The sequence below is a fragment of the Pempheris klunzingeri genome, chromosome 13 (assembly GCF_042242105.1).
Source record: "Pempheris klunzingeri isolate RE-2024b chromosome 13, fPemKlu1.hap1, whole genome shotgun sequence".
NCBI classification, from domain to species: Eukaryota; Metazoa; Chordata; class Actinopteri; order Acropomatiformes; family Pempheridae; genus Pempheris; species Pempheris klunzingeri.
The window spans coordinates 11,493,152-11,510,200 of NC_092024.1; the positions used below are offsets into that span (position 1 = coordinate 11,493,152).

At 43.0% G+C, this 17,049-nt stretch overlaps 2 protein-coding genes across 2 annotated transcripts; one reads left to right on the top strand and one right to left on the bottom strand.

Moving 5' to 3' along the window:
* Positions 1 to 62: 62 nt before the first annotated feature.
* msh4 (mutS homolog 4) lies at positions 63 to 6,421 on the bottom strand. The gene is made up of 20 exons (XM_070842408.1): positions 6,223 to 6,421; positions 5,844 to 5,990; positions 5,588 to 5,751; positions 5,369 to 5,479; positions 5,108 to 5,223; positions 4,846 to 5,019; positions 4,576 to 4,748; positions 4,409 to 4,476; positions 4,149 to 4,223; positions 3,972 to 4,036; positions 3,728 to 3,897; positions 3,499 to 3,635; positions 3,218 to 3,321; positions 2,562 to 2,686; positions 1,616 to 1,816; positions 1,385 to 1,503; positions 1,156 to 1,284; positions 761 to 935; positions 589 to 677; positions 63 to 312 (listed from the first exon to the last, which is right to left on the bottom strand). Exons 1-20 carry the CDS (start codon positions 6,419 to 6,421, stop codon positions 115 to 117), a joined length of 2,739 nt encoding a protein of 912 aa, XP_070698509.1. The 3' UTR covers positions 63 to 114.
* A 1,307-nt stretch (positions 6,422 to 7,728) lies between these two features.
* vcpkmt (valosin containing protein lysine (K) methyltransferase) lies at positions 7,729 to 9,461 on the top strand. Its single transcript, XM_070842606.1, has 5 exons — positions 7,729 to 7,985; positions 8,189 to 8,302; positions 8,413 to 8,485; positions 8,574 to 8,693; positions 8,786 to 9,461. Exons 1-5 carry the CDS (start codon positions 7,729 to 7,731, stop codon positions 8,888 to 8,890), a joined length of 669 nt encoding a protein of 222 aa, XP_070698707.1. The 3' UTR covers positions 8,891 to 9,461.
* The last annotated feature ends 7,588 nt before the right edge of the window (positions 9,462 to 17,049 follow it).

The window sequence follows — 17,049 nt, forward strand, 5'->3', positions numbered from 1 at the left end:
CAAAAAGAAAACCATGAACATTGGAATTCAAAGAAATCCATTTAATATCAAATGAGCCGGTAATGATCAGACGCTGATGTAGGACTGCCCCTCCCCACTGTAAGGCTGACTCAGTCATTCCTCCTCTGTGTCAGTGGACGCTGGCTGTCCTGCTGCCTGCAGCTCTGCCTCATACTGCTTCTTCAGGCCCTTCAGATACATACGCAAGCTGTCTGGGTCCAGTCTGGAGTTCCTGGCAGTCTGCAGGAGGCGGGTGGCCAGGTGGTACACAGCTCTCTGCCTCTGTGTTTCCGGATCACTGTGATGTTTGGCCTGGAGCAATAATAAACCACACCTTGGGTCTTGTCTCTTTAGCCAGCATTTCTCTAACATAAACAAGGATTATTTCTGGGACACAAAAAAAATCAGTCATGAGGCCAAGGCAAAGCAGTTGACTCTCTTAGGATCTAATATTGTGTTTTGTGAACTGAACCCTGTTTTACTGTTGCACACAACATGGGACATTATTTTAAAGCACCAGCTAAAATGCTATGAAGAGAAAAGGGTAAACAGGACAAAAAGGTCAAATCTGATCTTTATGAAGCATACCAAAAGCTGCTGGCTAACTCTGGAGGCAATTGTCTTTGCCTCTTGGATTATGTTTGAAGGAAGTGCGGTCATTTCTGCTGCTCTCAGACCTAGGAGAGCAAAAACAAGCCGTGTAAACCGTTTGCACGACCACTTTCAACAGGAATGTACTTAGACTTCGCTGTCTCCATACCGTAGAGTCTTTCTTCAGAGCATCCTCGGTTCAGCAAGTACGTGTACGCCACGCTCTCTGCACCAGTGTCACCACTGCGCGTGTGCTGTACCTCCATGTGCTGGTTCTCCACATTCGGATAAAGAGACTCTAGCTGGCACAGCTCAAGGAAGTGTGTGGCAAACAGGGTGAACGCCTGCATACAACAGGTATACAGCACACACCTCAAAGATTAAAACACTGGAAAACGTGTTAATGCTGTATTTATTTATCTAGTTGACTGTTGACCTAAGAGGTGCACTACAACAGATAACAGGGAGTGAAATGATTAATATAAAGCATAGGAATCTGATTTATCTGGTTTCCATTTTAGAGAAAGGAGTGGCAGTGCAGGACTGTATTGGTGGACACTCTACCTTGAGGCTAAGGAGGAACTCACAAACTGCGTGGCAGATGCCAATGCCTTCCTCAGCACTGGTGCCACGCCCCAACTCATCTATGATGATCAGGGAGCTGTCACTTATGTTGTGGATTATGTAAGAGATCTTTATGGAGGAAATATGCAGCCAATGATAATTTAGTTTTTTTCCCCACTCATCAATACAATTAAAGAAGGCGAGTCATAAAAAAAAAAAAGAAACATACCTCCTTCATTTCCAACATGAAGGTGGAAGAGTTTGTTTCAAAATCATCATCCACACCAATTCTGGTGAAAATCTGGTCAGCGACACGAAAAGAGGCATACTCAGCGGGGACAAAAGAGCCTGGAACAATAACGCAAGGGCTTTACTCAATAATCGGGTCGAGTCAATGCATATGCATAGCATTGTGAGAGCTTCGCACTCAAAGTGTAAGGCTGAAAGGTTTGCTGCTCACCTATCTGAGCCATGATCTGACACAGCGCCACCTGTTTGAGGTAGGTGGATTTGCCGCTCATGTTGGGTCCAGTGATGATGACAAAGTTGCTGCCCTCGGAGATGTAGCTATTGTTCGGTACAGAGTGCTGGCCAGCCATTCGCTCCAGAATGGGGTGACGACCCTGCTTGATGGCCAGCGTGTCTGTGAACTCTGGACGCACTGGCAGACACAGCAGGAAAAAAGTAACAATCAAAATACTTTGATTTGTTGCTGTTTTGTTCATGTAATAACTCTTTCATGTGGTTCCAAGGGATGATCAAAATGCAATATAGCACAGGGACATTATATGAGTCAGCGTTGGGCTATTTTGTTCCATATAGACGTAATTCAATCAAGTGATCAATAAGCACCAATGCTGTGTGCATTTCATATCAAAATAAAGGTATATGATTTCATCTATATAATTCAATTCTTACATAATGAATTACCTTTAGGTTAACTTGAAGGTGTGTCGCAATATAATAAAAATGCTGATGATTTTTGAGAGAGGTGTGTGCAGTGGTTACAGCCAGCCAGCTCCTCTGCTGGGGAGATTTGTCTCGGTGAATACAGCTCACCAGTGCACACTTATGTAACAAGGGTAATCTGAGTACACGCTGGCTGGGATAGAAGGGGGCAGGCACTCAGCACATGTCTATGGAGATACGCTTTCAGACAGCTGAGGGCCAGCGCTCACCACCCACGTGGCTGATGGGGCTGGTGCTGCCCACGGCCCGCACAAAAAACAACTGAGGCCAGCAGAGCTCCGAGCTCAGTAGAGCAGTTTCCGGTTGTCATGAGTGACATTGGCTGGGTGCTGCCCTGTGTGCATACAGCACTCCCTCACACAACGTCAGACTTCTTCAAGGTTAATTTGACAGTTGGACTGACTGGAGATTGGAAATCAAAAGTGACTCACACTCACCAAAGTCTGAGACGGTGCACGCGTTGGCCAGAGACAGCAACATGTCCAGCATGGATACAGCATCAGAAAGCTTGTAAAGGCAGTGGATGTGTTCGTGGATAGTGCTCAGCAGTTGACATATCACCCTGTAAGGAGACAGGTTAGATGCTGCAGGGGCAAAACACTGGAGGAAAATAATGTCTGACAAACAACACCCTCTAGTGGCTGCAGAATAGTACAGAATAAATTGATGTAAATCAGCTGTTTATGAGATGAAAACTTGCTTAGATTGAGAAAAGCATAGACTTGCAACGCCCCTTTTAATGAATGAGTTGACTAATAGGATATTAATATCTTTGTCAGCTAATAAATTAATTTTGTGGCCTTTAATTGAAACAGAAAGATGAAAAACAATAGTCACACCTCTGGTATCAAAGATACTTAAAGATGAGCTTTGAACTTTCGTATATACACGCTCATCTGAAAAACAATTTCAGATTGAATCAACTCAATTATTCAAGGAAATCCCATGATCTCTCAGCTAAAAAAATCTTTAGTTGAGGACAAGCCCTCTTGAAAATCAATCTTTCTTTCTTTCAGGTTAAGTACAGTGCACTTGAGTGCATAGAACACATTACTGTGCATATCTCTGAGTCATAGGATCGTGATGCCCTCACACATAGGACATGTGAAAGATCTCCCTCAGGGCCTCATCACAGCGGTCATTCATCTTCATCAGGTCCGCGGTAGTGAAGCTATAGTTGTTCTTGAGCTTGGTTACCTGAGGTGGCAGATGTTGAAACCCAGCTTTTATGTTCATTCAGTGTTTCAAACTTTATTGTCCCCGTGGGGGCGATTTAGCTTCCTTCAATCACAGCGGATGTTGATGTTTTCCCTTTTTCTGTTCTTAATTAGCCTGTTAGCTGTGACACTATCCCGGCCCTTCAGAGGACTTTACCTTTATGAACTCTGAGGGCAGTTTCCCTTCAGGCAAAACAACTCCTTCCAGCTTCATCTGGATGAAGAAACTCCGAGCTGTGCTGAAGCTGGTACGCATTGGCAAACTGTACTTCTCCCCCATCTGGTTCACTAACCCTGTGCAACACAATGCCATTCACTAAGCTTCATGGTGTACACACTTAATGCAAACACAAACTAAAGATATCAACTGAACAGCCAGAATAAACCTGCAATGTCGTCCACTATCTCAGTATAAGCTCTGCGTGCAATGTCCAGGAACTCATTGATGTTGGGACGAACAGCATAACACTTCTGCGTGCGCATGCTCAGGCTCCCCTTCTGGTAGGTGGTGTCAGCGTTAATCACCGTCTTGATCTGCTCTAGGATCATGTCAAACCTGAGGTGGAGACAGTGAAATAAGGCAGTACACAGTGGTAACTTCACATCTGACAGAGGCGCATGGCTTAGTACCTGTTGTCTTCCACTGACGTGCTGTATGCCTTGAGCAGAGCTGTGTTGCATTTCTTCAACACCATCTGTTCATATAGCAAAATGCTTAATGGATTTGCTTTTTGCAGTGTGTCTAAATAACAACCAATACAATGCTTTCTGTGGAGTATAAAGGGTGCCTTACAAACAGACACAGACCCTTAACTGTGGCACCAGATCCAGCGTGTGTTTGAGCTGAATGACATGTGTAATTTTTGCTTCAGCAACCTGCACCTGTAGAAATATAGTAAAAATACTGAAAAGTCCATGAAAAGGGAGAGACAAAGCAATATGTCACATGTGTCCAATTTTTGGCATTTTGTTTCATTTTTAAAAACATGAATTCACGTCATGACAAGTGTTCCTTTGCTGTGAAATCGTCTTATGCACAAAGGGGATAATAAAAGAACTGTACGTACTGTTTCCTGTTTTGGGATTTGGACAAGAACAGACAGCAGCTGGTCCACGTCGAGGAAATGACCTATGGCTAAGGAGGAGCACATATTTAAATACAGTTCCACGCTCTCATCTTCAGTATGGACACTAAATACTGTGTGATCAGAAACTGTCTGTGCTTGTTCCTGACCGTTCTTCAGACCAAAGAAGAGCTCCTCATCCTGCAGCAGCTCCTGTATGGTGTCCAAGCGTATGTTGATGGTGTCCACATCGATCAGAGGCTCCAGAATATTGGAGCGCAACCTTCTAGCACCACCGGGTGTTTTAGTGTGGTTAAGTACCCCCAAAAGACTGTGTTCACTCCTATATGCAGTGTAAGACAGATGGAACTCTTGTATTGTACTTATTATAGAAGCATTACACATGATGTGATGGCGCTGTCGTAGTCTTGCCCTCTTACCTGTGGTCTCTATTATTGACCACCAACTCCAAGTTAGTGGCAGATGCTGAGTCAATCATTGCCGTCTGTTCGCTCCCTTTAAAGCTCACTTTGAGAGACTTGGCAGCGTAGACAGAGTTCTGGATGAACTCTAAATATTTGAGCAAAGCAGCTGCCGCTGCTAGGCAATAATACCTGCATGAATCGTGACATTTGGTAATAAAACAAATATCTAGTGTTACAGTATATGTTTTTCTATATATCCTTGTACTCAGTAGCGTACTTAGCTTGCACTTCCATGAGGACGGTGCCAAATTCTGGAGCACACAGCTGCTGAATGTACTCCAGCCCTTTCCTCTCATTAAAATACTTCCTTTGGATAGCAGTAAAAGCTACTCCCTGTCACAAAAAAATTTAATAAACTGCAAATATTACCTCACACTAACACTTAACAAGAGTGAGTGAGTTACTATCTGCTTTAAAAGTAGACATCTGCGTGAATGAATTGCGTGTTTTGCTGCTAACACCTATTCTGCATTGGTACCGGGAAGTTCTCTGTGATGAGGTTGAACAGCTTTGTCCCTTTCCCCTTCTCACTGGCTGTGTCTGGCATCAGTATTTCCAGAGGCACCAAGATGTGAATCTTAGTTACGACCTTCAGAAGAGAAGTATGTGACTGAGACAGGAGGTCCCTCTATTTTAGACTCTCAGCTGAGCGCAGCTATGATAGCAGCCAGTAAATGCATGAGTATGTATGGATTACCTTGGCATACGTCCCAGTGTCTGCAAATTGAGAGAGTACAAGCTCTGGACATTTCAAATTGAGACTGGCCATGCCGATCTCTCCCCTGGCCAAGCCACGCCCTTCCACCACGGCCACAATCACTGAGGCACCAGAGGCTGTGTGCGCAGAGGAGCAACTTGTTGCTGCAAAAACAAATGAATCATCATTAGATATGAAGCTTCAGCCTTGTTGACACCCTATGTGCTATCTGAAGTACCTGAAGTGGCTGAAGTACCGGTGTGATCAGTCAGTGGTGTCCGTGCAGGGTGCGATCCCTGGGTCCTCCAACGTCTCGGTGTTCCTCCATGGCTGCGGAGGGATGAGCTGTCCGAAGTAGATGCAAGCAGTGCTGAATTTGTCCCGCCTAACCTGAAGCTGTGACCTGTGAGGAGAGGGTCTGTCACATTACTACTGCAGTGACCTGCCCATGAGGATGTCAGTCTTGGTCCAGCTATCCCCCTAGGATTCACTATCAAAACAATCTCAAAAATTTAAGAATTTAACACCAAATGAAATGTCGTTGTTACCATATTTTTGTGTCACTGTGTGCGGCCCCACCCCTGCTGGAGACAGTCAAAGATGTTAGTGCTAGCTTAAGCTGTCCAGAGGATCACCTGGGCCACTCTGACAGAGGGGTGGACCATGGCTGGAACTGCCCTCTGAGTCTTGGTGGGATGAGTCGGAGGAGGCCGAGGCGGGACCGTATGAGGTAGTTTCATTTTGTCCGCTTCTGTCCTCTGGAGACGCCCCCCAGGTTTGTCCACATCCTGAGGTGTCCCCCGCTGTTAGCTCCTCTGTGCTGCTGTGAAACATTTTTAAACCTCGCAAAGGCTGATTAGTGAATGTATGTCGCCAAATTCATGTGTACATCTGAAAAGATGCAGAAAATATGTAACTTACAAAAAAAAGTTTTAGCTGTGTTCTTTGGTAAAACGCCGAAAATGTCCCCAAGGTACCAAAACTCTTCAGTGGGCAAATACGTGCGCGGGAACCAAAGCAGCTAGCATCTGCGCATGCGCACTTCATTGACATTAACTGGTTTAACTGTAACAGTTGGTAATATAAAATATTAATGTAGTTACGAGCAGTCAGAGGATTGATTGATTGATTGATTGATTGATTGATTGATTGAAGGCCCCAAGCAAGTCCTTTGTCTATGGTGCATGTAGGTTTCCCCTTTTCCCTCAGGTAGGCTGCACACTTGAATACATGTGCATCTAAATGCACATGTAGAGAAACCAATTGCTGTGATATCCATGGTAAACTAGGGTGTCTATTGGCCCTTCCCATGGACAATGAGCTCATACACCTTCTAAAAGAAGAGCTAAATGCCTAAATGATAAAAAGTAAGATTAGGAAATGCAGCAGCCACAGGGATCTTATATTAATAATAATGTTAGCCTTCATTTTTGTTTTCCCAGATTGGAGTCCCTGTCAGACTATGCTTAGGTATGGAGAACCTTTTGAAATTGAGCATATATTCTAATTGACATTTTAAAGATGTTGTAAATTGTGATGTAAAAAATGTACACTTTCTTCATGTTACTAAAAAAAGAGACCATGGATGAAATAAAAGCACATTTTTTTTATAGCTTATAGTGTCTCCAGAGATGCATAAATGAAAATGGTTTTTATGAGTGAATACAGTGGAGTTTATTGTGTAGAGTGTAGTTGTATTTAGGTGGTTGATTTGGTTAATTCTTCCGATGTATGAATTGATAATATAATGTTGTAGCTTTAACAGTATTACTACAATACAGTGTTTATGTTACACAGAAATACAGAGCTAAAACTGAATGTAGGCTACTGAAATTTCAGTGGCAGAGGGAGGACCTGACTGTGAGTTTATTCTGAAAATATGGTGTGTTTGTCAGTGCCTTGAGGTAGAGGTCTGTGGGGCTTTTGACTTAACCTTATGTAGTCTGCATCAATAAACAAATGATCTGTATCACTTTATATCTCAAAGCAGTTGTATACCATAGCTTTTATTAGAATTATTATTACCACTGATAGTAATCTACAGAAATTAAAAAGTGCACTAAGCCTCATTTGTTGAGGTTTCGCTTTTATTCTGGAAAAATTCAAACCGGAAGTGCTTTCTTTTTCCTGCCGCGGCCAACATGGCGGCTCCGGTAGATGAGAGTCAATATTTTGTGAGAGAAATAGAGAAAAACGACGGCTGTACCTTAAAAGTGAATCAATGCTACTTAGGAGATGTCGGCTGTGTTGTTTGGGATGCAGCCATCGTTCTGGCAAAATATTTAGAGACGAAACAGTTTTATGATCCGTCGTCGGGAGTGAACGTGTGGGCTGGCAGGAGGGTGGTGGAGCTAGGAGCTGGGACAGGAGCTGTTGGTCTGATGGCAGCAACACTGGGGTGAGATAACCGGTTAGTTTGTGTGTCTCTGTCGTTGAAATAGTCGCCTACATGTACTTATTTGCAATTTAAAGACTAGCTAACTGGGTTTACTTCCTTTATTCGCAGTGTGTGGACAGCCGTGACATGCTTTTATTGGTTAAAACTAAGAACACATAGAAAGCTGCAATGTCATGTTCATAACTGTTTATTAAACCCTAAAGGGGTCACGTTACTGTGACAGACCTGGAGGATTTGCAGACCCTCCTAAGGGCCAACACCCAGGAAAACCAGGCACTTATCAGCACTGGATCAATTACTGCCAAGGTACTGAAATGGTTTGTACTCATATTTAATTTTTTTATATTCTCGGGCTGGTTTGAAGCCATATATCCAAGTTGCATATTGTGTTTAAATGCTAAGTGCTTGATTTCTACTCTCCTTAAAGGGGTGAAGATGTGTCAGAGTTCCTGCCTCCCCCACATTATGTTCTTATGGCAGATTGCATCTATTATGAGCAGGTAATTTAATAGACTTTTGGATCTAAACATGACTGAGATGCTGCAGAACTATATATCTCTTTGAGCCTCATCATTTATTTCCACACAGTCCATCATTCCACTGGTGGAGACATTGACGCTGCTCTCGGGACCAGAGACCTGCATTATATGCTGCTATGAGCAACGCACCGAGGGCGTCAACCCAAAAGTGGAGAGGCAGTTTTTTGAGGTGAGGACGCAATGATGTGCTCCGTTTGTGAATGTTAAGATGCTGAGATATTAGGCGTCACCCCCTCTCTGGTCTTTTCTGGTATCTTTTAGTTGCTGCAACAAAAATTCAGCTGTGTGGAGATCCCCTCAGACAGGCAAGACCCAGAGTTTAGTAGTCCAGACATCCGCATCCTGCACATCCAGAGAAAAGTCTGACTTTGTGTGGAGAAATTTGTATGTACTGTAACCAGCGTTCCACCCTAATACCACAACAATCAGATTGTGACATGGAAGATGTTAAGTCTCTACCGACGTGGGAATATTCAATGTATGTTAATGTCTGCCTTTTTTTTTTCCAAAAGTATTTTCTTATATATCAGTAAATACTGTCCTGTTGAGTTATTGGAGTAAAAAAGAAATTAGAAAGTGAACACATTGTGGAAGTTATTTTTGTATGCACTATAAACCAAGTTTAGCTACTATATGCAGCTTCATTGGTTTATGTAATTGTGGGGCTGTGAAGGTAGATGGCAGACGAGTGCAAGCACAGACACGACAGGCTCTGTCATGTCTTATCCTTAGTAAAATGAGTTGTGCAAGTTAGAGGGATCACAAACAGACAAGGAAGGGACTAAAACAAGGTGTTCATTTGAATGTATGAGGTTGAGGATTAGCCTTGCAAATGTTTGTAAGTTTTATTGTTTTTTATGCAAAACTCAGTGGAAGTCCAGACTTTACAGTTCAGTAAACTGCAAGAAACTCTGAATTTGACTACGCTCTTGATAACTGCCCTTTTTTCAGCTGTACTAGATTAAACATAGTGTTTTATTAACATACAGTGGGTAATTATATAAGGATAATGCACACAGTCACATGTTAGGTTGAATACACTTACCTCCTTAGACCTTCCCCAGGAAATGAGCACCTTCAACACCTTACGATTGTCTGAGTGGTTTTCACACAATTTACAGGTTTTTTTTCTAATTGTGAATGAGATATGTCTATTTAGTCATTGCTCATTTGGAGCACTAGGGGGCAATAGTTTCTCAAAATCATCACTATTTAAAAACTATTTAAATTTGCAAATGCTGAGGTGTTTGAGATAACCACTTTGGCCCTGAGAGTGATAATTTGAAGGCGAAGATGGTTTTCAGAACTAAATAGTAACATAAATTGTGATGACAATGTAATAAGTACTACGTTATTAGAACTGACTAATCATGACTAAAATTCTCAATCCATGCGTTTATCTTAATGTAGCTTACCCAGTTTTAAAAACTAATGGCAACACACTATATGCCAGCTCTCCTGAAAGCTTTTGCCCTCCATGTGAGGGGAATTCCACTCCAAGTCCCAGATTAGCTGGAAGATTATGGCTCTTTTTCAAACATAAACCATGAAGTACGCCCCATACTCCCACAGGCATGCAGGGGCCCCTCACAGCCTTTCATGCTGCTCTCTGTTTACACAGCGGAGCTGTAGCGTAATGAGCAGGGTGGCCTCTGACGCTCAGACCAAATAAAAATGTTAATGCTAAAGTTGATGGGGTGGGGTTAACACCGAAGTTCACATTATATTGTCAAATCACTTTATAGAAGACTACAGTCAAAGTTTGATTGTGCATTAATAAGGTGCTCATCAAGCTCATCCTTGTAGTTCTCTATTAGGATCCAGGAATGCAAAGCCTGCTTGCCTGAAATCTGCTGATACTGTAAGGTGGGAACATCTGTGATGGCACAGTGCCTCAGAGCCATGAATATTGGTCAATGTAATGGTTAGGTTTTGTTTTTTATTATTATTTTAAACAGAGACAAAAATATCTCTTCATAATCCAATTTTCAGCACATGCTGTAGCTTTGTATATAGAATTAACGCTAAAATATTAAGTAATAAGTTATCAGCTGTTTGCTCTTTTGAAACACACATGTATAAATACAACCCTTCCTGTCCCAACAAAGAGATTTATTATTAACCAACCATGATTGTGAAATGTTTGAAATGGTCAGAAGATGGACAAAGACGGAGGTGTGGTGGGGTTGAATCATACTTTAACAATCTGGTTGACGATATGGCCTATCACAAGAGGAATAGAGTGAGATAAATTGCCTTTTGCATTTTTTTTCAATAGAGTACAACAGCAGCCCTTTTAAGATAATCACTGACAATCCCTGTGGCCCTGCTCTGCCCTCTCACTTCTGCCTGCAGCAGCTGGACTGCTACAATCAGACTCAGCCTGCAACAGAGGTCTCCTCTGGCTTTGACCAGGATATGCTCAGCTAATTAATTTGACTCACAGCTGGTATTAAGTCCATGTCCCCCAGTGTGGCGGGGACAGGACCCAGAGGGGATATTATCTGGAAGATTAGAGGGATAGAGCAGAGCTCTACTATTCTGTGTCAACATTTCATCCTCCTTCCCACCCATAGCTCTCAGTCAAATCATTTAGAATCTATTTTCCAGCCTCTCTGGTGCTCTCTCCTCCTTAAATGTTAACTAAAAATAATTAAAAGAATGTAGTTATAGTCTTCTTGTGGTTGGCTAATTAGGCTGGCACTACAGGGGAATACTGGGAGGCTTGCCCTAAATGAGGACAGCCAACAGTGAAGCAGTAGTGTCTCTATTATCCTATACACATTACAGCTGATTCTGGTGACGTAAACATTCATTACTGAACATGTGCTGTACATGCTGCATGCACCAAGACAGAATTGGGGCATTTTCTGCCAACAGATGGTGCTATTAGTAGAAATAAGTCTTACCTGTGTGGAAAACCTGCAGTTAGAACAACACAGCCTTTAAAACAGCTGAATAGGCCACATAGCTCTGAAATAGACGGCTCATTAATTATGGTGTGATGATGAAATTTGTGTGCGATTTAGTTTGCCTGTTATCTTTGAGAATCAGGTGCAGTTCAAACCTGTGCGCTTTTTACAAAAAATAGTGGAATAACATCTGCATGGACTCCGTAATCCGCACACATCCTCCCTGGTTGTTTTAAAACAAGAAAACACGAGGGATCAGTGCAGCGCCCCTCCAAACCAGATGGGTGGAGGAAGAGTCTGACTCTATGCAGCCTGTGTGATGCGCTCCACTCTGCTGCATCACAGCCAAGTGACACAGAAGATCCTTTGTGTCATCATCATCACGCTGCCTGGAGCCAAGAGACACTGTTCCAGAAAGGAAGACTCATTTTCTCGCTAACTATTAGGGAGTGGCTCAAGAATAGACATCAAACTGGGCTGATTAAAAATAGGAGAAGGCCTCATAATTGTGTGACTCCTCTGATCCTGCAAATGCCCCCCCCCCCCCCACACACACACACACACACACACCCTTTCCACACACACAGCAGCCTTCTCTCTTTCACACCACAAACTGAGCCTACTGAACTTTGTGCTCCACAATGACAAAAAAGGCCAGAGTGCCATTCCAAAACAGAGCGTGGGATCAGTGTTGTTTTGCAGCTCTCTATCCTCATCTCGAATAATGTGACGCAACAACAGTAATAATTTGTGGCACTGTTAAAAGCACTGGGCACTGTGGCACTGGGTTTAGAAGCAAGAGGTGGTGCTGGGCCAGTGAAGCAAAGCCTGACAGGACAACTATCTTATAGAAACACAATGCTGACTCCACCCCCCCTGCAGGGGGAACAGGAGGAGGGCGGGGGTGCTGTTAAGACAGCTGTGCTGCAGTTGAGAGGGGACACAAAACCAGTACTGTGAGAATATTGTGCACACTTGCCCCCTTCTCCCATTTCTGTTAATACTGTAATACTATGACCGTGACAGGCCAGTGATCATCTATATTAGAATTAAAAAGGCTGAAGCTGTTAGAAACAGGGTGAAAGTTAGAAAAATAATCTTCATTTTCATTTTTGTATTTTGGAGTAATAACATTTTACATCAAAATAGCCGAAATATTCTTAACTCCTATTGTCTTTGAAGGCAGCGTGGGCTTTAATAAACTTTGTGTATAATGTTAGTGAAACACATTGGTTCAGTGATCCAACATGGTATCTGTAAAAGCATGTATTGATCGCTTGCTTGAAACACCACAGGTTTTTTGGAGACTGTGACTGCTGTCCCTACGGCATTCTAGTGCAATGATGTATTTGTCATCATTAGGATGTGTGGTGGCCCAGCACCGAGGGGAGGATTGCAGAAGGGAGGAGAACCGCATGTCTATGTGTATGTGTGTGTGTGTAGCATTTCCCTGAGTCATTACTTCTCAGTAGTCTGAAACTGGACTGTGTGTGAGCGGCAGCGCCTGACTTGCCAAAGATTTGAAGATTTCCTCCCAAGCCCAAACTGTTGTCTAATCCAGACGCACTGTCACTCGAAACACTGACTCCTCTGTAATTACAGGAATCTTGTCAGATATACAGATGTAGTCAGTCATGGAGTGTGACAGTGTGGTGGCGAGCTGCTGACGGAAGCCTTTGAGGTTGTTTTGCATGGATCTTCATCATTCTGTCAGTCAGTGTGTGGAGGCTGTAAGTGAATACATGTGGCTGTTGTATATTGCTGCTGAGTGGATGACTCCTGGCTATGCTACTGTGCACTTAAAACAGTGTTTTTTGTGAGTGTTGAGGAGGTCCTGTAAAGTCAAATTACAGATGCCAGAGGTCAGCGTTCTGCATACTGTAAGAATAAGCCTTGGGCAATCTGAACATCCAACTGATTTCATTTCGCTTCACAAACAGATGCGTTTATGTTTCTGTTCCTTGTGGCCGAGACACTGCAGCACCATCTGTAATGTCTGCCCCTCCTTTTCCTATACTGTAGCATCGCTTACATGTGAAGGCAAGATGGTTAACACTCAGCTATGATCCTCTTTACACTCTGTGAGTTACAGCTGGACAAACACAGCGTACGAGTCAAGGGACAAGCTGGTCCACACTCTCACACAGCTGTGCTAAACATCCTGCAATCCTCAAGAGGAACCATGTGGACAAATTTCAGGTTTTCACATAATGGAATATAAATAGAAGCCCCGAGGCTTGAAAAATGTAATGGGACTTATAATGGATGGGTTTTAAAGTGGAAAAACAAGCTTGATTATAGGCCTGTGAATGTGTATGGTTTGTGGCTGAAATTATGTAGTTAATGCCTGCGTGAGCACTTGATCTATCCATTAAAAAACAAATTGGTTATGTCATGTGGACTTCGAACACTTCATAATGATTTTCTGGTTCTCTGAATTTGTAATTTCACCACAGCAAGTAACCCTCAGTTGCAGATATGAATGGAATGTGTTTTGGACCGATGCCCAGAGTGCACCTTGGACTTCACAGCCGCACATTTTCAACCTTATTTAGCTGGCCTATACCACAGCAGTGCCCCTCTTAAATCCATAACATTTAAGAGTAAAACCTGCAGTCAAAACACACCTGAGCCACACCTACAATTCAGACAGAAAAGACAGCATTAGGGCGACCGGGGTTTTGCATTTAGCATGGCATTCAAGAACGTTACCCTCAGCAGGAAACCTGAAACAACTTTCAGCCACTTCCGGACCTGTTTTCTGAGCTCTGCGTGAGTTCATTATTCAACAACTTACTCGAAGAGGTTACTGAAGTTGCAGTGGACTTAAACAGAGGGCAGACAGAGAGTTTCACAACCAGAGAGGCGGTTTTACTATCCTTGAGGATAAGCAGCCGCTGAACCAAGCTGTGTGAACTGTGGCTTAGAGTAGGTGCACCCTCCTACATTTTGGCAGATAAATAAACTGCTTTAATGATGGCGTTCTCCTATATGGACGAGAATATCTGTGTCTGCATGCAGCACAAATCTAACAGTGATTATCCAGCTGGGTGTGGCTGTTGAACTGTAAGCCAACATTATGATGACTATATTCAGTGAGTGAGTATCATATTAGTGCTACCTGCGCTGATGTTACTGTGCAGCTGGAGTTAAGAGGAAGTGAAGACAAGTGAGGAAGACAAAACCACAAACACAATTTCAGCTTGGTTTGCAGGCATGCCAGGAGTGCAGCTGTACTACCGTTCACCACAGTTATGCCTCAGCTTTATAAAATCTTTAAGTTGACGAACTAAGGGAGTACTGCGACAAAGGGGGGGAAAAAAGTTGCATGTTCCAATATTGCACAGCTTTGCTCATAGAGTGTGGGGTCTCTTTCGACTTCTTCCCCTTTCAACAAAGAACGGAGGAACTGACTGGAAACTTGCAGCACAGCCAGCCGCCTATGTGATACCAAAAACACCAGGCCACACTGGCAGAGGTCCCATCAGGCCATCGTCATAGGAACTGCCCCAACAAACAGCCATTCTGGCCGCCCTAGACAAATCTGTGAGACGCATTCTAGTGCACGCCAGTGGAAGTATTTAAGTCGCTCTTATTTTGTGTTTTGAGTTATGAATCAAGTGCACAATACCCTGTCAATTCCATTGGTGAGAAGCTAAAATGTTCTTGCGCTGTAATGAACACAATCATATTCCACCACAAAGCTCTTTGCAAAAGAGGACCAGTCTGGGACTTCTTAAGTAAAAAGAGACCTACTACATGAAGCACCTATTAATGAGCTCCCTTCTATGACCTGAAACCCATTCCTGACCTTTCTCTCAGGAAGTGTAAGGAATTCCAGCCCAGGGGGAGTTGACCGCAGGGCCAGGAGGTCTCATCTTTACAGAGGAGAGGTCATAAAAACCTTGCTTACAGTCCCTGTCCTTGCTCCAGGGGCCCCAGTGTTACCAATAAAGCTGTGAGGATCATATGGTTGTAATGAAATGGTGGGAACCAAAGCAGCCATTACAGTCCAATTAAAATGCCATCAGCGTCTGATGGAGGCCCTTGACCAAGCCCTTACTGAAAGCAAGTATTTACAAATACCCTCAGAAGCTCAGGTACTTTTTCTCTACTTGCAGAGCTGCGCGGCTAATAATTTCAATAATTGACCCTTTTTTTTTTTTTTTAATGGAGCGTTTAAATCACAGCTGCAAGAGGTGTGTGGGCTGTGTAGAACGTCTTCAGAGGAAGAGGACTCATATCTGTGTATGTCACCTGACCTGTCTGACGGAAACCTCGCTGGTGCTAAAACAAACATCCTGAGGCCTCCACTGCAACTTGCTAAGCACCAGATTTTCCACACAGCAAATGACACAGTGGTCACAGAGCCAAATGTCAGTGGATGCAGAAACATGTACACCCAAGGATGCCGTTTCCCATATTCGGTGAATGCTGCAAATTCCTTACTAAAGTAAAGCTTAAGGAACAGTGTGCATCCTGTTCTTGTAAATGCAAAAAAAAAAAAGAAGCAAACTCTGCACTTTTTGAACAGCTTACCTGGTGCCAGTTTTTATGTGGACGTGTAAAACACTGGCAAAGACACAGTGCCCTTCAGTACGCTGAGCAGAAAAATCCTTCAAAATCTGCAGAATAATACTAACTAATCTTTTGTAGCCCTAAACACAGTAGTCAGACCATTTGTCACCATCAATCCTGTCTTTGTGAGGAGTGAAAACACCCCAGTTAATCAGCTATAATGGAAAATAAAACATTTCCCCACTGTCTCAGCAGTGTCTGTATCAGATTGACAAATAAAATGCAGCTTTCAAAGGAATATTTAATTAAAATACTTAAATTTGCTAGCCTTTTGCAACTAAAGTGTGATGTACTTGCACAGATGCAAGCTGGGAAGAAATTAGGGCATTGTGAATGGCTCCTTGTTAACAAAGCGTACAATAAATGATCAACAATCTCAGAAGTTATTCATAAACTGTATTTTCACTCAAGAAATCACAAAAGTCCTTACTCTGCCAAGAATGTTTCAACCTATGTACATGTCCTGTTCATCTCACACCAGCCCTGCACCAGTCAAGCTGACCAGACATCATTCTCATTGAAGAGAAACAACTGAGACTCGCTTTTTAATACCGGTCCTGACCAGAAGCAAAGTCATGAAGTTACAGCTGACAGCTCAGCATCAACTCAACTATGGCTTTACAACCAGCATGCCACATCCAAAAACAATTCACAGTTCAGCTGTACATCTCTGCTGCCCCTCCAACTCTCACGCAAACGATCATGTGGCTCTGTTGTTGTTCCAAAAAGACCAGCAGTAGGACTTCCTGTTTTGTACATTTTCCCATTTACTGTCAAGGGAACTGAGGCCAACAACTTGGTCTGGGGGTAGCCATAAACCCTTTACGAAATAGCACTGAAACCCAGTGGAATATCAACACTGCAGACTTCTGCTTCGTACTATCTGCATTCTTAAAACAGAGTGTTTTTAATGACTAAGCTCTGCAACTTACTAATAAAACTCTCTTTGGCAAAACGTATTGTGATCACTCGCAGGCCTAATCATGCAAACTGCCTTTAATCCTTGAAAGAAACCCAAAGAACAGACATAACAGA